This window comes from Cuculus canorus, chromosome 2 (genome assembly GCF_017976375.1).
Source record: "Cuculus canorus isolate bCucCan1 chromosome 2, bCucCan1.pri, whole genome shotgun sequence".
Taxonomy (NCBI): Eukaryota; Metazoa; Chordata; class Aves; order Cuculiformes; family Cuculidae; genus Cuculus; species Cuculus canorus.
Genome location: NC_071402.1, coordinates 40,469,397 through 40,492,696, shown reverse-complemented (window position 1 = coordinate 40,492,696; position 23,300 = coordinate 40,469,397). Strand labels below are relative to the sequence as shown.

Genomic DNA, 23,300 nt, shown 5'->3' with positions numbered 1-23,300 from the left:
GGTACTTGATAGTTATGCAGTCAGTCTTACATGTAAAAGCAGACTGAGAAAGTCCCTGTGTGCCACAGACGCTCTGGGTATGGCGCTGACATCACCAAGTGATGGTTGCCGGTCTCCAACATGGCTCACCAGTGGGCAAAAGCCTCTCAGGTGCAGAGAGGAAGCCACAGCCCAACCCACTCTCCCATTTGTGCCCACTGGAAAGGGACTCGACTGAGCCCTGCTGCCGAAGATAACTCATAAATTAAACAGGGGCAAGTGGCAAGAGAGACATGGCAACCCTGGATACACAAACAGAGTAGAGAGAGAGAGAGAGGCTGGAAAGCAGCCCTGTGTAAAGGGATTTGGGGGTTCTGGTTGATGGCAAGTTTAACATGAGCCAGAGTGTGCCCTGGCAGCCAACCGTGGGCCAAACATGTTCTGGGGTGTATCAAGCACAGCATTGACAGCCGGTGGAGGGAGGTGATTGACCCTCTCTACTCCGCAGTGGTACAGCCCCATCTTGAGTACTGTGTGCAGTTTTGGGCACGGCAGTATAAAAAGGATATCAAGCTACTGGAGAGTGGCCAGAGGAGGGCCACCAAGATGGTGAACTGCTTTAGAGGGGAGGCCACATGAGGAGCGGCTGAAGTAACTTGGTCCGTTCAGCCTGGAGGAGACTGAGAGGAGACCTCACAGCAGTTTACTGCTTCCTCACAAAGGGAGGAGGAGGAGCTGATCTCTCTGGTGATCAGTGATGGGGTCTCGGGATATGCCGGGGAGGATTAGGTTGGATATTGGGAAAGGGTTCTTCACCCAGAGGGTGTGGAGCACTGGAACAGGCTCCCCAAGGGAGCAGTAATGGTGCCAAGCCTGACAATATTCAAGATGCATTTGGACAATTCCCTCAGACACAGGGGGTGAATGTTGGGGTTGTTCTATGCAGGGGCAGGAGCTGGACTCGATCCTTGTGGGTCCTTCCAACTTTGGAATGAAACAAGAAGCAGTTACTGTTATAAAAAGTGGAATATTTTTTACTTAGTAAAGTTTCATCTAAGTAATTGTATTTTTTTTTAAAGATAGGCAGAATGTCCCTTTGACTGCATGTTTTTGTTGAAGCATGTTTTTCTAGACATTGTTCATTGTTTGAAGATGATAACTTGTTAAATATGATCTGTGCTGAGTGGATGTGGAGAGGAGGGAGCTGGCCTCTTCTCCCAAAGGGGACAGGACAAGGGGGAATGGCCTGAAGCACCTCCAGGGGAGGTTCACGCTGGACATCAGGAAAAAGTTTTTCATGGAAAGGGTCATTGGGCACTGGAATAGGCTGCCCAGGGAGGTGGTTGAGTCACCATCCCTGGAGGTGTTAAAGGATGGCTGGATGAGGTGCTGAGGGGCATGGTTCAGGGAGCGTTAGGAATGGTGGGACTCGATGATCCAGTGGGTCTCTTCCAATCTAGTGATTCTATGATGTCTCTTCTTCTGTAATCACCTCTGTTTGTAGCTTTTCTGTATCTCAAATGCAAGGTCCGGCAGAGAGCTGGAGCTGGCTCTGAACTAGCAAGAGCGTTGACTGTTGTTACGTTGACAATAACATTAAAATCAGTCCTTTGAAAGTAATGGAATGTGGATAAGATTTCCTGGAAAATATATACCTATGCATGTGAGTAGGAAAAATATTCTGTAACCAGCTTTTGTCCGGTTGCACATGATTGATGGAGATCACTCCCTCGGGCTGCCCAGGATGCTTGCTTTCTAAAACCCCAAAACGAGGCTTGGAGAGTTTATTTGCCAGCATTTTCGGTATCTGTGATTCCATGGCTCTAAGAGCCTTCCAGGGGCACGCTGACAGAGCCCAGCCCCGCTGGCATCTCTGACTCCTCCGTGTCCATGGAAACGCCCCCGGTGGGCGTGGCCACGCCGGCGCGGTCCCGCCCACTGCCCGACGTCTCTGGCCCCACCGTCTCCATGGAAACGCCCAGTGGGCGTGGCTCAGCCGTCTATAGCCCCCGCCCCCTGTCCAGTGGCCCCGCCCCGCGGCTGCCCGCGAGCGCGCCGGCCCGGAAGATGGCGGACGGCGGGGCCGGGGCCGGGGCCGGGGAGCAGGAAGGGGAGCCGAGCGCGGCGGGTGGCGGCGGCCGGAGGGACCGGCAGCCCCGGAGCAGCGGCCGCCCGCCCAGCGCAAGGGATTTGCAGGTGAGCGGGTGGAGGTGGGCGTCCCCACACCGGGGTCGCCCCAGGCTTTCCTGGGATCCCCGCCCCGTTCGGTGGCGCCCCGCCGGGGCTCCGAGGAGAGGCTGCTGTTGGCTTTGCTTTCTCTTCTTGCCGCCCCTTTTGAGGCTGGGAGGGGAAGGACGCCTCTGGGAGAGGACCGGGCGCTTTAGGAAGCGGTGTAGTGTTCTGCAGGGAAGGGCTCTCCCGTCCCTTCAGTTAGCCGGGTTTTCACGAAAATCGAGGTTCTGTAGCATGTCGTCGCTATGTGGCAGGGGTGTCCTTGCCCCCGTGAAGCCGCCGGTCTCCTCACATGGGATGTGAGACTAAGGACGGGCTCTCTGCCCCCGGTTTACATGGTGAAAGTTTCGATAGAGCATGATCACGAATGTAACTCGGCTTTGGTACATAAATGTTAAATGCAAACGCTTTTAGCAGCGTTCCTGTTCTTGTGTGTGCCTTTGAAACTGGTTTTTTAGCAGCAAGTTGATTGGAAAACAGGTGAAAGTGTTAGTAACTGAAACTGCTTCTGTTCTATTATATTTAATTGCGTGGTTTAAATTGTAATAATTGTATGGTCGAGTTGGATGATCTCGGCGGTCTTTTCCAGCCTGGTGATTCTATGATTTTAATTGTTTGTAACTAGTGGAGAAAGATGGATGTACTTTTCCTTGGTTACTGTTTGGGATTCTCATAGGCTCTTGTTGAGATTAACTTTCACAGAATCAGAATGACCTGAACCAGTATTGGCTTCATGGAGGACACGATCAAACAAACTTCATTGGCTGGAGTAGAGGTGACAGACAGGAGGGCTTCTGGCAGCATCTGCCCACAACCAGTGGGTGTATCTAGGTGAAAAATGTCTTGGTGCCCTTTGGGGGAAAGTGGTGCAATGTAACCATGTGGTACCAGTCTCAGCACAAGTTCTGGCCCTGGAGATGCAAGTAGAGCCATATCTCACAGTCACTGGATGATCTCAGTTGGAAAGGACCCACATGGATCACTGAGTCCAACGCATAGGACAACCCCAACATTCACACCATATGTCTGAGGGTGTTGTCCAAATGCTCCTTGAATATTCTTAGGCTTGGCACCATTACTGCTTCCCTGGGAAGCCTGTTCCAGTGCTCCACCACCCTTTGGGTGAAGAACCTTTCCCTGATAACCCACCTAAACCTTTCCTGGCATATTTTTCTGCCATTGTCTTGGGTTCTGTCATTGGTCATCACAGAGAAGAGATCAGCTCCTCCTCCTTCCCTTGTGAGGAAGCAGTAAACTGCTCTGAGGTCTCCCCTTCAGTCTTCTCTTTGCTATAGTATCTAACAGTAATACAGTCTGTGTTAATACTTTTGGTTCACGAGGTCTTCAGTAGGTCAGCTGAAGCAGGCAGGTGTTTTGGGTAGGTGATTATTGATAAAATGTTAAAACCCAAACAAATATCCTCTTAGGTCAAAGTAGCTGACCATCAATTTAAGGACGGGATGTCATCCAGAGGGACCTGGGCAGGCTGGAGAAGTGGGCCTCTGAGAACCTCATGAGGTTCAACAGGGCCAAGTGCAAGGTCCTGCACCTGGGTCAGGGCAATACCAGTTTTCAGTACACGATGGGGGATGACGTGCTTGAGAGCTGCTCTACAGAGAAGGACTTGGAGGTGCTGGTCGATGAGAAGCTCGACACGAGCTGGCAGTGTGCACTCACGGCCCAGAAGGCCAACCGTATTCTGGGCTGCATCAAAAGAAGCGTGGCCAGCAGGTCAAGGGAAGTGGTTCTGCCCCTCTATTCCTCTCTTGTGAGACCTCATCTGGAATACTGTGTCCGGTTCTGGAATCCTCAACATAAAAAGGATATGGACCTGTAGGAACGGGTCCAGGGGAGGGCTACAAAAATGATCTGAGGGCTGGAGCACCTTACCAACGAGGAGAGGCTGAGAGAGTTGGGCCTGTTCAACCTGGAGAAGAGAAGGCTCAGAGGAGAGCTTATAGCGGCCTTTCAGTACCTGAAGGGCCTACAGGAAAGCTGGAGAGGGAGGGACTATTTGTAAAGGCTTGTGGGGATAGGACCAGGGGAACAGGTATAAACTGGAGGGGGGCATATTTAGACTGGACATTAGGAAGAATTTCTTCGCTATGAGAGTGGTGAGGCACTGGCACAGGTTGTCCAGGGAAGCTGTGGATGCCCCATCCCTGGAGGTGTTCACAGTGAGGTTGGGTGGGACCTTGGCCAGCCCGATTTAGTGGGATGTCCCTGCCCATGGCAGGGGAGTTGGAACTGTGTGATCTTTGAGGTCCCTTCCAACCCAAACTATACTATGATACTATGAATCCATCCATCTAGCTCAGCACTTTATTTGTCATGGCACCATAAGAGATGCAGTATCAGGAAAGAACAGAAGCCTAACTGTGCCCTTTTATGCTTCCTCAGCCTTTGGATTAGGGATGGTACAGGGTAGATCTTTGCCTATTCCTTTTAAGTGTTCAGTTATTGACTTCTTGTCTATGACTTACCCCATCAACTTTACGCATCTGAAAGATATTTGCTTATATCCTCAGACAGAAAGGAGGTCTTCAGTGGTTTTACTGAGCGGTGTTATTACTCAATTTAATTTTCTCAATGGGTATAATTCCTCAGCTTATATTTTTCCCCTGCAGAAAATGCCTCACAATAATACTGGATTAATAGTCTATGTTCATAGCAGTGTGTTTTGAAGGAGGATGACGCTTCATTTTATTTTGTGCATTCCTTCAACATAAAACTGTAATGAAACTATAGCCTAGTGTCTATTCTGGTGTATATGATAAAATGTTAACATCACTTGCATAGTGTGAACAAAATGGTTTGAGGACAACATTAAGGATGATTTAACAAAGTATTTATTATTCTGGACAAAAGTAAGATTGCTAAAAATCATGTGTTAGATGTGCCGCGCGCAACTTCCTAAAACTGAACTTAGAAGGGATATTGGGGAATATCCTTAGAAGGGATATTGGCAGCATTTGGGGAACCTTTTCTTTTTTTTTCTTTTTTTAAGTATTTGCAATGATGTCTTGAATTCAAGCCAGCAAGGCTTATTTGAGTTACATTTTTCCATGTCTATGTAAAATGCTTGTAAATGTATTATTTGCTTCCAGTCCTATAAGAGGGCTACGTTGCAACTGTATTTCAATTTGTTAACATTAATGAGCTGATGCTTAATATATACACGTGTATATATGCTCTTGTCATTCTGAATATCATACAGGCTGAATGTAGTTAGTGAAGCAGCGTGAACCAAATGACAGCAGAATACAAGTTCCACGTCATAGTGGTGTTAAGCATTGTGTGTTTTTTTATACAACAGAAAGGAAGCTGAATTTAGAGAAGTAGGTGGGGTTTCTCATGTCGATATTTATAATTTTCTGGTGATCCAGACATTTTGCGTTAGTTTTTCTTATTTCTGTTCCATGTGTACTTCTAGAGTACAGCCTTCTAAAGAGTTCTGTTTCCTACAGTTGGCCTTGGCAGAGTTATATGAAGATGAAGCTAAAAGGCAGTCATTGTGCCATGACAAACCAACGACTACAAAGATCAGTAACACAAAAGTACCACAGAGGTAAGACTTACTTTGTACTTCAGAATGTGTTGCGTAGGTTCTGTATTAGCTCACAAAACTTTGTCATAGTTACTTGATCTTCCTCGTTGTACAAAACATGATCTAAAGCAGTTTGTGATCTGGAATTTCATGTGCAGTCTATGTCTTCCCAGAATACATTTTAAATTAATTTTAAATTAATTTATTTAGGAGTCTTGTGCTATATGCTGTTCCAAAGCACTTTAAACCTACTTCAGATAAAATAAGATTAAGATGCCATAGGTGAAATGCAGAGTTGCGCTTTCTTTACACAAATAGAATTTGGAAATTTACTGTGCCAGAAAAATACTGCAGTGCTTTCCTTCTTCAAAATTCAGTAAATCAGTAGTTAGTGTGAAACTTGGCAAGTGAGCTGTTTTGAGTGTGTTACTTGCATCAGTACCTGATGAGACAAATATTCATTTGAGAAGTTATTAGTAGGTTTATTAGTAATCTCCTGTGAGGTGAGAGAAATAAGAAGGGCTTGTTAAACAATTTGTCTGGGTTTGGCAGGTGGAAGGAAAAACATGAATCTATATATAAATCCAGCTTTTGCTGGCCTACAGTGTTTGCAGTTCATGTAGCATTTGAAGATTCAATGTAGTTTTAAATTTTTTATAAACAGATATTGCCAGTCTTTAATTAATTTTTATTTAAATTGTTTTAAAGAGAAGTCGTTACATCATTATTGTCAGTGATGCCATAACAAGTCTTTGGCTTGTCTTTCAGCTACTGCTGCCAATATGTTTCTCTGTTTTAAAGGAGGTTAAGCAGCAGAAAATTTCTTAGTCACCAGAGCCATGCTTCAAGTGCATCTGCAAATGCAGATCTTCAGGAAGAAGCATTTAGTGCCATTTGTGACACTTGGCAAATAGTAGGGACTTTTGTGAGATTTTTGTTTGTTGATTAATCAGCTATATAGAACGCAGTTTTAAAAGAAATAAAGCAAATACCAATACATATCATGAAGTTACAACTTCCCACTCCACTGAAGGAAAAGCTGCAATACAGTATCTCAGATACTTCAGTGTGATAGCTGTTGGCAAACAGTTGCTCTTTATTGGCGGTCATACTGGAATCCGTCTGAGAAAGGAGGGATGGCTGCTATTTGCATGGTATCCATAATGAGGTTTTTCTTTTAGTAGACCAGTTTGCTCTCAGATGGGCAATGTATTCATTGCAAGGAAACATGTGCTGCTCTTGAAGTTGTCTGCTTGGCTTGACTTCCGCAGTTGCAGGTATAGAAGAATGTCTGTGGGCCCTGCTGGAATGAACACTGTGTTATATATGCTGTCATGTGGTGTAAGCTCCTTTAAGAAACTTAAGAATATTGGCACAAAAATACAAGCCCCTCAAAACCTACAATTCAACAAAGAAAGAAAATACAAGAGAAAAAGGGTTTCTAGTGCCTGTGACCAAAGTCCATAACTGCATTTTTTTCTGACAAAGTAATAAGAAGCAGATGCTGGGATGTAGAATTACATTGTTTTATCAATGCTGATATTAAAAAAGCAATGGCCTGCTCTGCTATGCAGACAAATTACTTAAATCTGACATAGTGATCTGCTATTATTCATGTAGCAGATTATATGTTCTTATCCCATGGTAGCTGGCTACTTCATGTATATCTTGCATTAAAGAGTTTTATCATAAAGTACTACAGGAGAAAAGCATATATCTGTTTGGCTTTTCCTGGCATTTTACAAGCTAACAACCCTAGCTTGTCCTGTGGTAGCTTATCAGTCTCTCCCTATCGTAAAACAGAAGTTGATCCTTCATTTTAATCATCTTTTGAATATCTTTGTGATGTTGCCTTTCAATGTATTTTTAAAATTGTGTAAAATAGGAGTGAGAATTACTGCTTTTTAGGTTTTTTAGGATCCTCATAGTCAAGGACTCCAAAGAAAGCTGATGTTGATTTCACTAGGCAACTTCGTCTTGACAAAAACAGTTAAAATGCAGAAAAAATTTGAAGGGTATTTAATTCTAGTAAGCTGGATTCTGAAACAGCTGTTGAGCTTGTGTATTGCCTGTGTTATTTGTGGGACTACCAGTGGCATAAAACAGAATTGTGCATAACCTGTGGTAGAATAGAATAGTTCAGTTGGAAGAGACCTACAATGATCATCTAGTCCAACTGTTATTGCAAATTGCCCCTGCCAGACTCGTGCCCTTTCCTGCTTATTCACTGAGAAGCATCCATGACTATGTGCTTTGGCCAAAAAATTATGGTGAGAAAAAAACAATCCCTACAATCTGATATCCTTAGTTTTTGAAAAATAAGTAGTTTTAGAAGTTAGATATGAAGGGCTTAGTGAAACTTATGTGCCAGTCACCCTCAAACATTTTCTTTTATTCTCTTGGCAGTCTTAAAATTGATTCTCTTAGAAGGTTGAGAAAACCAGAGAGAAGCATGAGCGATGACAAAGAAAACCAAAGGTATTTTTAAAACAAAAAAAAAAACATTTACAGTTGTGAGAGTAATTGGGTTTTTTTTAATGACATTCACAGTTTGCTCCTCCTTGTTTTTCAAAATGTGTGTGAGCTAAGTCTGTCCTACAAAGAGCTACCAGCCAGAACTACCAATAGTAACAAGTAGTAAGTAGTGGCTTATTAGAGTGTTATCCATACACTGCTGCAGTGAAACTGTATTTAGCAGAATTTGGCTATAGTCCTGCAGGAGCTGTGTATACCTTTATATGTGACTATGGATGAAAGGGTTGTGACTTACACTCAGACTCAAAAGCTTTTTGCCTTTTCTCAAGTATCCTGAATTGTTCTGTGTACATTACTTAAATATTTGAGTGCTTCCTTTCTTCTTGAGAACAAGCTCTGGTGAGAATTCATTTCACCACCTTACCATGATAATTCCTTTAAATCTGATAACTAAAGATTTTCTGTATAAATCGCAATTGGGAAACAAATATAGATCTATGTAGAAATGAGAGATGCTCTTAAGGGATTGCCAGTTACATGACATAATAAAAGCAGTATGATTGTACAACACCTTCATACTCAACTGCTAGGGTTTGGGTAACTGGAAAACATGGTAGAATCAACATCATTCTGAAGACATTGGACTGAAAGACAGTTTCACATGGATTAACTGATTTGCCTTGCCCCAAGTGGTTAAGTGAAAAAGTTAGGTAAAGCAGATAGTGCTTATTTTAGTAGTTATTTACGCTTCTTGTAATCATAGACAAAACACTCCCAAGTTTGCCAGGTTTAATATTTTATATGGATTTTTTACAGCATCTGTTCCATTGGCATTTAGAGATTCATAGTGCTTTCCTCAAGGTAATTGTGAAGGAATATCTTGATCTTCATAATCAAACATATACAGTTTGGAATGGAATTAAAAGTTGAACCTTTTATCTTCAAATGCTAGAAATGGGGCTGTGTTGAAGAAAAAAGCATGAATTAGCTCTCATAGCAGTTTCTGCAGATTTTAAAATGCTTTGAAAGGTTAATTAAATTTATTAAAAACTTCCAGTTTCTGATATTGGCAAGAATGGATGTTTACAAGATCCTCAGTGTAAAAGATCAGATTGTGGCACTGTTCAGGTTTTCCAGTGACAGTTTTACACTTGTTCTGCCAAGGCAGTGTTAGTTGTAAATCTGTTTTCTAACCAGCCCAGGCATAGTCCCATGCACAGGACATCCCTGGGGAAATTTGACTTTCTGTGAGCAGGCGGCATGCCCATAAGATAAGGTGTATAAAGCCATGGCTGCATCAGGACTGCATTCACTTAAACATATGGCTTTGGCCCCTAATGTGTGGCCTTTATTCCAGAAAGCACCTCAGTAGTTTTGTTAGTGAAATGCCTTGTTGGAGTAGTGCACGTTGGATTGGGAACCAAGTGAAACATTCCTATGATCAGAATGAAGAGATTTTGTGCCAAATATAGTTCTATGTTCATTTTTTTTTCTTTTTATGGGAAGAGGAAAATTATACTCGTCATTTAAAGCTTTGTTGCTTATGAGCATCACTATTCTAAAGATTTTATTCAGGTGACTCAGAATATAGAGGATTGCAGATTTCTGGGGCGTCTAATAATCCAAGTAAAATCGTTGCTGAACTCTTCAAGGAAGCGAAAGAACACGGGGCTGTCCCGTTAGATGAATCCTCAAGAACATCTGGTGATTTCAGTAAAGCTAAGGTAAAAGTTAAAAGGTATTGTGATCTTGGTTTTGTGTTAGCCTCTCTAAAACTCATCTAACCACATGAAAACAAATACACCTTTTTGTGGTTCATAAATAGTAGAGGATTTGATCAACGCAGTTGTTACTATCTATGCTCAATTAGCTTGCTTTAGAAAATAAACTGCAAGGAATCCACCCAGTTTCAGGGGAAATCATTAGAAATCAACCTGAACTGGAATTATTTGCTTTATTTTTAATTAAAATTGAATTAAAAAAACCCAAACTAATCCCAGACCAAGACACTGCAGTTACATCGCAATCAGATTATCTTATCTGTTTAATTACTAATGTTTGAAAAAGCTTGCACATTAGAAACTCAAATACATCACATAAAACCTGCTTAGCCTGATTATAGTTACTAGGTATAGTTTTCCACTTAGAAAATGTACAACAGTGCATTTGATTTTATCCCAGAACCAGGCTTGCCCGTACCTTTATTTGCACTTAGGTAAGAATTTTAATAAAGTGTTTCAAGTATTTATTTCAATAATCTTTTCTATGGATTTTTTCCAGTCATTTTCTGGTGGTGGATATAGATTGGGTGACTCATCGCAAAAGCACTCTGAATACATATATGGAGAAAATCAAGATGTAAGTAAAATTCTGGATAGTGGGAAGCAATCTCCAACAGATGTCTGCTTAATTGTGTTTACAGCTTGAAATGCCAGTATTACCATAACTATGTTTATGAGGAAAAACTAAAATCTAAATATTGGATATGTTTTAAGTAGAAATCGTTAAAGTGAAAGTGTCCACAGAGGACAAATGCTCATTGGATACACCTCAGGCCTCTATTATAGATTTTTTTATATAAATTGCTTTGGAATTCTTGGCAGACCTTCTTTTCAGTTACTTTCCTCCAGCTGTTGTTCTGCATTTTCTTAGCCATGTTAACATTTTAATCTGCTTGCAAAGTAGCCAGTCCGAAACTGGAGGGAGTGGATGTATTCTAGGAATGGGAAAGCAGTAGGTTAAAGGCCTTTTCAAGATTGTCCAGCCTTTCTTTCCTGTCACTTAAAAAGCCGGAAGTGAGGGAGAGGGTGGGGAAAAACAAAGTTCTGTACACTTTGCCACTTGTGTGAATGGTTAGAGCAAATATTAAGCCTGTTTAGAAACAAGGCAAAGAAATTAGTAAGGCTGGAGGATGCTACCTTGTCTCACTAGAAACTGCTTCCTTCTACCCTCTTAAGGAATCCTTGTGCCCTCTAAGTAATAGCCAGAAGGCTGTTGCGGTGGGGTTACTGGGGACATGGATACTTTTCTAAGGAAAAGTCAGTTTTACCAACTAAGGGAGCCTAGTTGTGCTGGTCTGAAAGGCAGTTTCAGGGAAGAGAGGAGCAGACTCTGAAGGTGGAGGGCTCTGGCTGGACATACAGGCATGCAGCAAAATGAAAAGGGAGCAAAGGATGCTGGTTTCCAGGATTCCCAGTATTTTAACTGACTGAAGCCAGTATCAGCTTTATTGGAGCTCAGCATGTAATAACTGGAGAATAGACTGCTTTTCACTGTAGCTGATGGACCAGGAGTAATCTTTAATTTTATGGATTTATTTCTTAATTTATCAACAAGAAATGTTTACTGGTTTTGAAAGTAATTGGAGTATTGCAAAGATCACTACACAGTCACTGTATCATCTCGTGTCATAGACATAAAATTAAGAGGTTCTTTTTCTACAAGTGTAAAAGTGGTCTTGAAGTAGTCTATAACTATTATTTGCCTTTTTTCAAACAATTCTAAAAATGATAGTTATAGTGCAGTGCTCTGTTCTTTCGTCATTTGCATTTCTGTTTGCGATCTGCTACAAAATCTGTTTATCATAGATAAATTGCATAACTAAACATATGAAATTGAATACCTCATTTGTGTATCTTCACTTTTTTTTATTTCACCATTTTTGCTTCATAGGTTCAAATTTTGCTGAAACTATGGAGGAATGGCTTTAGTTTAGATGACGGCGAGTTGAGATCCTATTCAGACCCAACAAATGCTCAATTTCTTGAATCTGTTAAAAGAGGGTAAGTTAAAATGGCAGCTTTTTTGAGGTATATCTTTCAAGTGAAATGAAGAAAACGGCTTTCTCCACAAGTTTATAATTATTAAAAGTTGCAGCCTTCTTTTCTGCCTGCAACCATAAAATATATTCTGAATTTGTCATCAGATTCATGGAGCATTGAAAAATTTGGAACACTTAGGTTCCTTCGGGTGATTTAACTCTGAATGTTACTTGTTGCAGACACCTTTTAGTTTCAAATGTTTTGTTAGCATAGTCTAGGTTTTGGCTGTCAGCTCACTGATGTTTTTCCTTCCTTTATGATGAAATCAATTCATAAAACAACTGGACCTCTATGGCTTACAAAGTAAACTTACAAATAGCATCTCATATTGTACTGTGTAAAGTTTTTGTGTGATTTTGTACTGCGGTTCAAAATGTAATTGGGAAACTTTTATTTTTGTAATTAAGGGAAATTCCTGTAGAACTGCAGCGACTTGTTCATGGTGGCCAGGTTAATTTGGATATGGAAGACCACCAAGAACAGGAATATGTGAAGCCTAGACTGCGATTCAAAGCTTTCAGTGGCGAAGGGCAAAAACTTGGAAGGTAAAAACCTCTAGGTTTTCTGTTCTGTGTTTGTCTGTATACTATTTCAAAAGCTGTATTTAATCATAGAATCATAGAATCACTAGGTTGGAAAGGACCTACTGGATCATCGAGTCCAACCAGTCCTATCAATCCCTAAACCATGCCCCTCAGCACCTCATCCACCCGTCCTGTAAACACCTCCAGGGAAGGTGATTCAACCACCTCCCTGGGCAGCCTGTTCCAGTGCCCACTGACACTTTCTGTGAAAAATTTTTTCCTTGATGTCCAGCCTGAACCTCCCCTGGTGGAGCTTGAGGCCATTCCCTCTTGTCCTGTCTCCTGTCACCTGGGAGAAGAGGCCAGCTCCCTCCTCTCTGTAACCTCCTTTCAGGTAGTTGTAGAGAGCAATAAGGTCTCACCTCAGATTAAGTGACTGTTGTAGAAGCTTATCAGATAACAATATTAAATGAGTCTTTGCCGCAAGTCTTGGCATTGATTTCAGAATCGCCAGTAATCATGAATATTTATTTATAATCTTAAAATAAGTTAAGTCTTAGTCTTACATTGGAATGGCTCATACAATTAACAGGATGCTTTGTGCTTTGTTGTGACTATGAGATCTTTCTCTGACCATTCTTGCATATAATTTTGTCTATATTTTTTTTTTAACTTCTGCTGTGTTTAGATTGGGAGCAAAGAAAGCCATGAGCTTTTCAAAATTAATGAGAAAATCTCTGGGTAGAGGGAAGTGGACACTAATAGATTGTTCCCCATTTACTGAGAAATGGGCACAACTCTAGTTGTAATGAGATACTGACCAGTAAGAATATACTCTGCTCTGGCTTAGTAGATGTTATCTTTTACTGCTGGCATCTTCACAAAGGGAATAGGAGGTGGTATAGATGCAATGTGGTTGGTGCCTGTCTTAATGCAGATGGAAAGTATTTTTGTATGGGAGCAACGCCCGTATTTTTGAGGGGAATAAAGCAGCAGAAACACTACCCTGAAATGCAGCCTTGCAAATGGTCACTCATTGTAAGTTATACAAGGCAAGTTTGTTAGCTTTAAGAAAGAGAAATCATTTGTTAAACTTAACTTTTCCAAATTTTATCCAAAATAAATGAGCAATAAGTTGTATCAAAATCTCTCAACTTTTACTAGGCTTTGATTAAAACTTCTAATGATGCTGTAAAAATCTGTAGTAGGAACTGTTTTTTTTAAAAGCAAACAACCAGAGAAATTTCATCCCCTTGATGAAATAATACTGCAAAGCCTGGATTGTGGGAGAGAAGGGGCTCAACTTTTAACCTCTGATTGGAGCCACTAATTCCTCCAATTCTAATGTCATCTTCAACTACAGTGTAAAGTTAATATATGTAGTAAAACCCATTATGTTTAATGATTTAGAAAGGCTTGGACCTGTTTGTGTTTCATTTGCTGTCCTGGTGCAAGGATAGACTGATACTCTTAAAACTCTAATGTGTCAATTCAGTTGAACTGGACATGATGTACCAAAATTCATTCCTGTGCCTGAGCGTTTCAGACTATTTTGTCCAAAAGCATATAATCGCTGTTCAGCCTAAGATGATCAGCAAGACTAAACAGGAATGTGACCTCAACTCTACCAATCATTAGCTTTTTCACATAACAATTAGAGGCTTTATAGCATCTTTTTCAGCTGACTTTATATTAGCTGTGGAATTGTAAATACTTCTAGGCTTCTCTTTGTGATTGCATTTATACCTGTAATATGTTTAGTTGCCTAAATAGGTATTACTGGTGTGCTTCTACAAATAACTTAATTGATTAACTGATTCTTCACTTGTTTTAATCTATATTTCATCTTTATAAAATGAGGGAATGTGCTCAGTAAAACTGAGAAGGTGATATGCTCTGCAAAGGGTGACACGATGAATAATTGCATATAACTTCCTCACCTGAGCACTTGCTTAGATTAATAAAGAAAATAGATGGGGAAGAGGGGAGATTCTATATATGAGAAAATGCATGCATCTGATGTGTGGCATTTTTGTTTTGGTTGCTTATGAAGTCTCAGGTATATAAGCGACGAAAGGAGCAGCCAAATTATTGGCTCCAATCAGATTTATATTCTTTTTATACTGAATGTAAAAAAAGATACAAGCTTACTGTGTGGTGATATCAATTATCTGTTAATATAATTTCTCCTCTAAAAGGGTGAGGGAAGCCCAGAATCATTAAGCAGTTCTCCTGAAAGCAGTTATTATAGCAGTTTGTGTCAGTTTAGTGCACTATAATGGTGCATGATTATTTTTTTTCATATAGTCAGGAGGTAATGATATATATAAATCTTTATATCAAAGACTGTCATTTCACGCTCTGCAACCATACAAAAAGATAGTTTTGTTTGTACTTGATTACCTATTTAAAATCATGCAAATATAATAATATGCACAGTTGTAAGAGAAATAAATATGAAATGTTGCAGTCAGTGACAAGAAACTACAAAAACATCATTTGTGTCTCCATTAGAAAGCTGTGTTTATACTTACTTCAGATAACATTGAAAAGATTTTCATTGCTCATTTGTAGTAGCTATACATGGCAGTCATTCAATGAAAAAGGCAACTGAGACATTTTTCAGTTTTGGTTTGAATCCATTGGTAACATCTGATTTGTTTTGTTGTTGGCTCTTTCTTTTTTATCCTCTAGCCTTACACCTGAAATAATCAGCACACCTTCTTCCCCAGAGGAGGAGGAAAAATCCTTCCTTAATGCGCCAGTTGTGATTGATGATTCTATGCCAGCAACTAAAATTCAAATTAGATTAGCAGATGGAAGCCGATTAATACAAAGATTTAATCAAACACACAGGTAAATTGATTCTGCATCAATGCAGGTAACCATAACTATTTTGATAAGTTTGTGTTTTGTCATTAAATGAATATCAACAAGACATCAAAAAGGGGGAAATACAGCTCCACTGAAATGCTACAGCTCTTTGTCATTTTCATAACAGAGAGGTACTGATAAATTGACTGTCACAGCAAAATTCTGTACTTGGAAGCACAGGATATTTGATAACTGCAAAGTCACGAACTTTTATGACCAGTTATGTCCTGTGATTTGTAAGGGCACTGTACCAACCGTAGCTGTTCTCAGGGCGACTGAATTCTGGACAATCTTACTATGTAGTCATCCCAACCCCGGCCCTCCCTGGAAGGAGCATGTGGCAGAGTCAGATGACACTGTGAATGCACTGTATTTCAAGGTGTGGAATATAGTCTTGTTTGGAATGTAGTCCACACTGCAGGCAGAGAAATCTTGTGGCCTGTAATCAAGAGCTTCAGCTTGCTTTCTATCTCCTTATACTTGAGACTGACTAAACATGACTTGGGTTATAGGTGTAGACTGCAACCCATATGCAGAAGGGTATATATGGGCCTAACATGCTTGTTTGCAATTCTGGCATGTAGGCTAGACGTAACACTGAGAATCAACCTTTGTTTTGTTTTGGGTGGTCATCTCCTCCGAACTGGCAGAATGAGAACTCGGGTTTTTTTATCTGTTAGTAGTTTGCTGATTAGAGTTTGCCATCAGTTTTATTGACATTTTTGGGGCATTGCCTCAAATGGTGTTGGCCAACCCCATTTATTTGCCAAACAGCTTGTGTTAGTGCAAGATTCTGTGAAGGTCTTCTTTGCACTGCGTGGCTGAGAGAACTTTGCACAGAGGGCAGAGATTTGAGTAGTAGTTCCAGCCATGCTTCACAGTAGCAGAGTTCAAGCCAGCTGTGATCTGAAATATGCATCATTGTGTTGGAACACAGCTGAAACCAATCTTGAATCCTACCTTGGATGTGGTCTTAGCATGGACCCAGTTCTGTGTGAATATTATTATACGGAGAATTCACCCATTTCCTTTTTTTTCCTTCTGGCACAGAATAAGGTTAGAGTCAGTGTGCAGCTTTCTGAACTTGACAAAATACACAGACCACAGCAAGGCAATTTTAGCCGAGATGCCAATAGATAGAGCAATAATTTTTGTATTTGAGCAGACCTGATAATAGGCACTGTTAGTACAGGCCCGGATCCTTTCTTCAAAGCACAGTCAGGCTTATTGAGCTCCTTTGTAGCTGTGATGTGTTTTCTTCTGTCTGCATGAAGGGTAGAAGTGGTAGACTTCCCAGTAACACCTGTAACCAAGAGTGTGTTGACAGAAGTTTATTTTAATCATTATTAACTTTATCTTGGATGTGGATCTTTTTAGTTATCCTTGCTGTATGTATGATCAAAATCAGCTGCTAAAGTGCATTGCTTCTGTCATAACTTTGAAGACAGATAGAAAGCTGAAGTCTCTGCTTATTTGACTACAGTAACTCTGCCTACTTATTAGTTTAGATACATTTATTCTCGCCTTACTGTCTTAGGAGACAAACCTCAAATTTTGGGCTTTTTATCTATAAAAACTTATTTCTTTTTCATCCCTGTCTTATGCAACTAAATTATTCTTGTTATACTGTTGACATGGTTGTTTTATGAAGTGTTGTTCAGAAGTTCACTGCCAAGTGAAAGTAGGGGAAACCTCTTGCTATAGAAGTGCATTAATTCCCCTCTGCTTTCTCATTGCTGTCGCCGTATATTTTAAGTTTCAAGTAATGATTTAGCCTTTTTAGAATTTAATGGTGAAATTTTTGACAGGGAGATTTCTTGAGATTTCTTGATTTTCTGTGTTAAGTATCAGCTTATCATATACTTCTATGTTAAAAATTTTATTTCTTTTATTTGAGAAAACAAGCAATATTCATTCTAATTTTTGAGGTTTTGTATGCAAGAAGCAAAAAGTTCTGAGCTACAACTATTAGTTTTCTGGATCAAATGGAAATGTAAAATCAGTAGCATATATTAAATGGTTTAGTCTGTTAGAAGGTATTGTGTTCTCTGATCTTAATGTTTAGAGATCTATATTGAAATGGAATCATACAGAGTTTTCATGTCCGTATCCTTTCCACAGGATTAAGGATATTCGAGATTTCATTATCCAGTCCCGTCCAGCATTTGCAACAACTGATTTTGTTCTTGTGACTACCTTTCCAAATAAAGAGCTAACAGATGAAAGCCTGACACTACAAGAAGCAGATATACTTAACACTGTGATTCTTCAACAACTAAAGTAATTTTTTAGTCGTTGGTACAATACAGGGAGCGTGCTGCATTGTTATATAGTATGTTCCAACAGATGAAAAAAGGGAAGATTGGTGTCTTTTTATTCCCCCTCTTCCATGGATCAGATTTTTGGGTATCACGTCTTCCAGCTATAGCATATCTAACTTTTTTTCAATTTTTTCAACATTGTTTCAGCTTTTTTCAGCGTTAAGATTCACTATGTTGGTACGTTTCAAACCATATCTTGTACTAAATGTGGAATGTGTGACTTTATGACTCCTCATTGTTTTGAAGGGGTTGGGGAGGGAAGCATTTTTCTGAAGGGGACGGTTTCTTTCATACAGTTGGTAAGATTTGCACTATGGAAATGTTTTATGCTGCATTGACAAACAGCCATTTGAAAACTTAGCCTGTAAGTTATATTTCTGTATTAATATTAAGGAGTTATGTTTAATATGTTGACAGATAATTAATGTCTTAATATAATTTTTGTATATTCTGTTCATAGTGTTTCATGTTGCGGTATATTTATATTCTATTTTTTACGTAATTTTCCCTGTATCATTGCTGATACGAGTGGATCGGTTCAGAAGATGCAAACCTCAGCTATTGCTGACTATAATAGATTGTTCTCATTTATAGTCTAGTTGTTCTGTTTGTGGTAAAAACAAGTATGAATTTTTTTCTTCTTGAAGTTAGAGAAATGAGAGACTACTGCCATCTGGAGAAATGCTGTGATTTAGATTTCTTGAGAGTAGGCCTGTGGTCACTTTGAACCTGAATATACAGTTAAACCCTGTGCTGCAGCTACTTGATTCCTCACATCAACAGTTACTTAAATAAACCCAAACAAAAACCACCAAGATTTCTGTAGAAACAGAACCTTTTAATGCTGTCACTTGCATGCGCAAAAGAAGACATGTTTATTGGGCACGTATTTTTGACTTGAATTTCAGGTCTTTATATTTGGAATTTTGGCCAAAGGCATTTTGTAATATTCAGTGGAGATTTGGTTGTGTGGCTTTTACTACTTGTTTGAAAGCTGTACAATTAAACCCGTTAATCTTTGAAATGATGTATTTTTTCAGAGAACTTGGCCCTACGCTGCAGTATACAGGTAGGAACCTTATGTTGTGGGAAAAACGGCTGCTGTGCTTTCATAGTATGCAGTTTTATAGTATTTGTGGCTTTATATCAGATGAGTTGGTCACACTCTGAAGAAGGGTAAATGAACTGTATCTCTTGTACTGATATATGTGTTAAAAATGCTATTTTCACTGATTATTCTGAAAATATTGATATTTGCTAGGCTTATTGTTGCTCAGTATATTTGATTAATCTTATGTTTTGACCTCAAAGTAGGTATTTGACTGAGTAAATTTTAAACGTGCAATTGTATTTGAAGTATTTTGTTTTGTAATCTGAATATCTGCATGATTTTAATCATAATTCATTTCACATGCTAAGTAATTAAAGTTTTAAGCTAAAAAGACTACAGGCAACACTTCTTGTTTTCTTCCCAATTTATGATGTGTTGAAGTGGTGATTGTGTTGCATGCCAAATATTTAAGCCTAAATGGAAAGTAATGGACACTCATCGTGCATATATTTTATAATATTCCTCTATATATGTGCAAGGCCAAAGTCAGTGTTGTCATATCCATCTTGGGCAGTCTGTGGTTTGGGCATATTTCCGTTCAGAATGTAGGTAAAGTTACATTGCTTATTAATTCTTAAGATCGTTATTAATTCAACACTAATGTATAAAGAACAGTAGTTAACTAAATTGTATTTTTTTTTTTTACTTACTATGCCATAAAGCGCAACTGCATATTATCACAATCTGTTTCAAATAGCTGGTAGATTTCAATGTTCAGTAGCAGCTGACAGTAACTGAGGGTCCTGGTAGCTGGTATTTTGTCAAGGACTAAGAAAATATATCAATGCTTGTGTTCGAATATTTCAATGCATCCCAGTACTTGAAAACGTGTAGAATCTCCTATCTCATAATTTTGTCATACCTTTTATTAACATTAATTTCTAATTGCTGTAGCTAACTTCTTGGCCCAAAACAGTTCTTTGAGTACAGACCTATGTGGATATGCCATTAAGACTGGCTGCAAGAGAGAAGGGAGACTGAAATAAGGGAGAAGGAACTATGTAAAGGATGATGATCTTGCCCTCAGAGCAAGGTTGCTGAACTTCTTGAGAATTCCTCTTAGCTTCCATGAAATACAGGTCATAATACTGTTGCTTGCTCTTTTAGGCAGCTTAGAAAGGCTCAGGCTTCACCTCTATTTCTTTCCCAGAAATCCATTATCATACAAGAGCCAAATAATCTAAACCCAAATGTTTTCTCTTAAGAAAATCTCTCTGGAGCTGAATACTTTTGCTTTTTTTGGACACTACTCCCATCTTTGTAGTTGTTTACTCTAGATAAACACAATCAGGCTTGTTAGTTTGGGTGTTCTTTTTTTCAGTTGCACATTGAGAAGTTTATAAACATTCTGCAATAATCTTAATACTGGACACATATGTACAATTTGCATATATTAACAGTTATCTCATGGTGTTCTTGCTCTTTGAAAATCTGCCCAATATTAAATGAACCAAGGAGGAGCTTGCAAGCATTCAGAGGTGCTATTAGTAGCTCAGTGCAAGCAGCTACACACAAAGCTAAAGCTCCCATGATATTTAAATTGTATTATTCAGTGCAGGGAGAATAGACTTGAGAGAGGCACCTCCCCTTTGCTTGTGCTGATTAAGCCTGACATGCCTCAGTGTAGGCAGTAAGCTTGTGGTTTCTGTGGGGAGGCTATAGCTGGAATGGATACCTAAGAGATTAAAAGTAGGACTGGTACTATTTAGCTGCACATCATTTATTTGAAAATAAACTTTGAAAACCCAAAGATTAGCTCAATGCTAAACAAGTAGGCAGCAACTGTGGTGACCGTTTAGTGAGCTGTAGCAATTGGCTCAATTAGGTCCTTAATACAGCCAAGTGGCACGTTACAAATCTAGAACCAACTGTGAAAGACGCTTAATAGCCTGGAAAGCACTAGCCCTGCGAAGGAGTTGGATGACACTAAGAAAACAATTCAGCAGAACTATTTTACACCCCTTTGAGGTTTACAGAGTTGACTTTGACTGGAAAATTATTTTTATCCGTGTGTTTGTTATTGGTGAGTTTGATACTGTTTGTGGTGCTGGTCTTCCTTAAAAACTTTAGAGGCAGAGCCAAAAAAAAATGGGAAATACTGAATTAAATCTCTTAAAAGAGCTCAAAACCAGCAAGTAGCTTGTTGAGGAGAAAGTGGAGAGATGAAACAATTTAGTGAAGGTAGTTACTTCTTAGGGGGAAAGTATTACAGGACTGTTTTGTTGAGAAAAGCATAACAAGAATTAGAAGCCTGTGCAAAACTGGAAGCTCAGTTCAGGTGTTTCTAAAGAGTAGTTAAACTACATTTTTCCATAGCTGAACTGGAATGAGCCAACCTTAAACTTTGATATCCTCTGTTTTCTGTTTAATTCTCATTGTTATCTGGCTTTCTCTAAGATGTTTTTAATTAAACCAAATTTATTTGGGTTTTGCTACTGAGACGTCAAGATAAAATGAAATGCCTTAGTATTTGGACAGCAATTTACTTTGTCTAGTCGTACTTGCAGTTAATAAATGGTGTATGTTTCATACTTAAGGCTGGAAATATCAATTACCTCCCTGTGCATCTTCCATATTTTTATTACAGACATTCCAAAACCCGAAATTCACAAAGGTGATTGACAGAACTGAGATTACAGATGAAAACCTTGCAGTTTTTACTTGCAACTTTCCTCCTTTAGTAACGGCCTTGTTCTGCTTATGATTAAAGAGCTCTGTGGCAGCAAATCTGAATGCTAAAGGAAAGAAACTAAGTTTAAAAAATTTTTCATCTACAACTAAGAAGTGGTGAGGATGTTTAGTTCTTGTCTGTTTGCTGGGACCTGTCTGTTCTTGGGTTAAATATATGATCTATATGCTATGTATTTGGGCTCTTTTTCTGGAGTATGGCAAGATAAACGTGTTATTCCAAATTGCATTAGGGTAAACTGGTAGACACATTCTTAACTGTGGAAAAAAAAAAAAGAAGAAGTCCTTTTTGGACTTATTCTGGAAAAGCTACTCTTTCATATTTATAAGTATGTCTTGGTACAAATCAATTTCGTGAGATCTTTAGGCCATTCAAATACTAATGAGCAAATACTCCCAAATGGAAGTACTCAGGAGTCATTTTTCCTATATGATTTTTTTTCTGAAGCTTGAATAGAAGGAATTACTTATGTAGGACTATAAAGCTGATATTTATTTGTTGGAATTCTTATTGTCTTACTATGTGCTGCTATAGAAATTTTGATTGTCTAATTGGGGGGGGGGGGGGAAACAAGAATTCATGGTGTTTACTAGCTCTGTCCTAAAAATTACCAAATAATTGCACTTTGAGGACAAAATAAATTTTCTGATTTCCAAATTCAATTTTAATTAACTTTTTTATGTTAATAGCTGTCTGCAGTGTTTTTTAAAAAGTGTTCCTAAAGCCTTGGAAGTTTAGTGCCTGCACTCTGCAAACCCTGCACAAATGTTACATTTCAGTGAACAGAATTTATTTCTGTTTATCTTGCAACTGTTCCTAATCAAGTTAAACTAAATCATCATTAATCAGATGTTAACAATATAGATGTTCTTACAGTCTTTCATGCTGATTAAGTTAATCCATTTTAAATTAGATTTTACAAATAAAACTTATGAGTGTGAAGATGAAAATGCTAGGTTTTGGAAAGGTTTGTAGTTAGTAGGGAAGAACTTAGGTAACATATTTATTTCTATTTGCATTTTAATTCTTCTCTGAGCACGCTAGTTCTTGTTAAAAAAAAATTGAGAAATTTTCTATGGAGAAGAGTTTGGCTCTGAATTCAGAATTGTGCTACCACTTCTTGTCCTTAGATGAGTATCTTGATACTCCCAGTAAAGCCTTTGACACAGCTTCCCACAGCATTCTCCTGGAAAAATTGGCTGCTGGTGGCTTGGACAGGCATACTCTTCGCTGGGTAAAAACTGGCTGGATGACCGGGTTCTGGCACTAGTGATGAATGGATTTAAATCCAGTTGGCAGCCAGTCACAAGTGTTGTTCCTTGGTGCTCAGTGTTGTAGCTTGTTCTGTTTAATATCTTTATCATTGATCTGGAGAAAGGGATCAAGTGCACCCTCAGTAAGTTTGCAGACAGCACCAAGTTGGATGCGAGTGTTGATCTGCTTGAGGGAAGGAAGGCTCTACAGAGGGATCTGGACAGGCTGGATCGATGGCTGATGCCAGCTGCATGGGGTTCAAGAAAGCTAAGTTTTGGATTCTGCACTTGAGTCACAACAACCTTGTGTAACATACCCATGCATGGGTAAGAACGACTGGAAAGCTGCCTGGGGGAAAAGGACCTGGACCTGGGAGTGTTGGTTGACAGCCAACTGAATATGAGCCAGCAGTGCACCCAGGTGGCCAAGAAAGCCAACAGCATCCCGGCTTGTATCAGAAGGGATATGGCCAG

The 23,300-nt window shown here is 39.5% G+C and overlaps 1 protein-coding gene across 2 annotated transcripts; it reads left to right on the top strand.

The window, feature by feature from the left end:
- The first annotated feature begins 2,012 nt into the window (after positions 1 to 2,012).
- UBXN2B (UBX domain protein 2B) lies at positions 2,013 to 19,218 on the top strand. 2 transcript variants are annotated; one of them, XM_054060141.1, is made up of 9 exons: positions 2,014 to 2,175; positions 5,679 to 5,779; positions 8,165 to 8,236; positions 9,798 to 9,957; positions 10,514 to 10,591; positions 11,906 to 12,015; positions 12,462 to 12,599; positions 15,273 to 15,434; positions 17,574 to 19,218. In XM_054060141.1, exons 1-9 carry the CDS (start codon positions 2,047 to 2,049, stop codon positions 17,734 to 17,736), a joined length of 1,113 nt encoding a protein of 370 aa, XP_053916116.1. In that variant the 5' UTR covers positions 2,014 to 2,046; the 3' UTR covers positions 17,737 to 19,218. The 2 variants fall into 2 exon arrangements, with proteins under 2 accessions (XP_053916117.1, XP_053916116.1); XM_054060142.1 differs by lacking the exon at positions 8,165 to 8,236 and having other exon boundaries at positions 2,013 to 2,175.
- The last annotated feature ends 4,082 nt before the right edge of the window (positions 19,219 to 23,300 follow it).

Coding starts and splice junctions, on each gene's coding strand:
- UBXN2B (XM_054060141.1), top strand. CDS start 2,047: ATGGCGGACGGCGGGGCCGGGGCCGGGGCCGGGGAGCAGGAAGGGGAG. Junction 8,237..9,797: donor GATGACAAAGAAAACCAAAG/GTATTTTTAAAA, acceptor ACTATTCTAAAG/ATTTTATTCAGGTGACTCAG. Junction 9,958..10,513: donor GTGATTTCAGTAAAGCTAAG/GTAAAAGTTAAA, acceptor GATTTTTTCCAG/TCATTTTCTGGTGGTGGATA.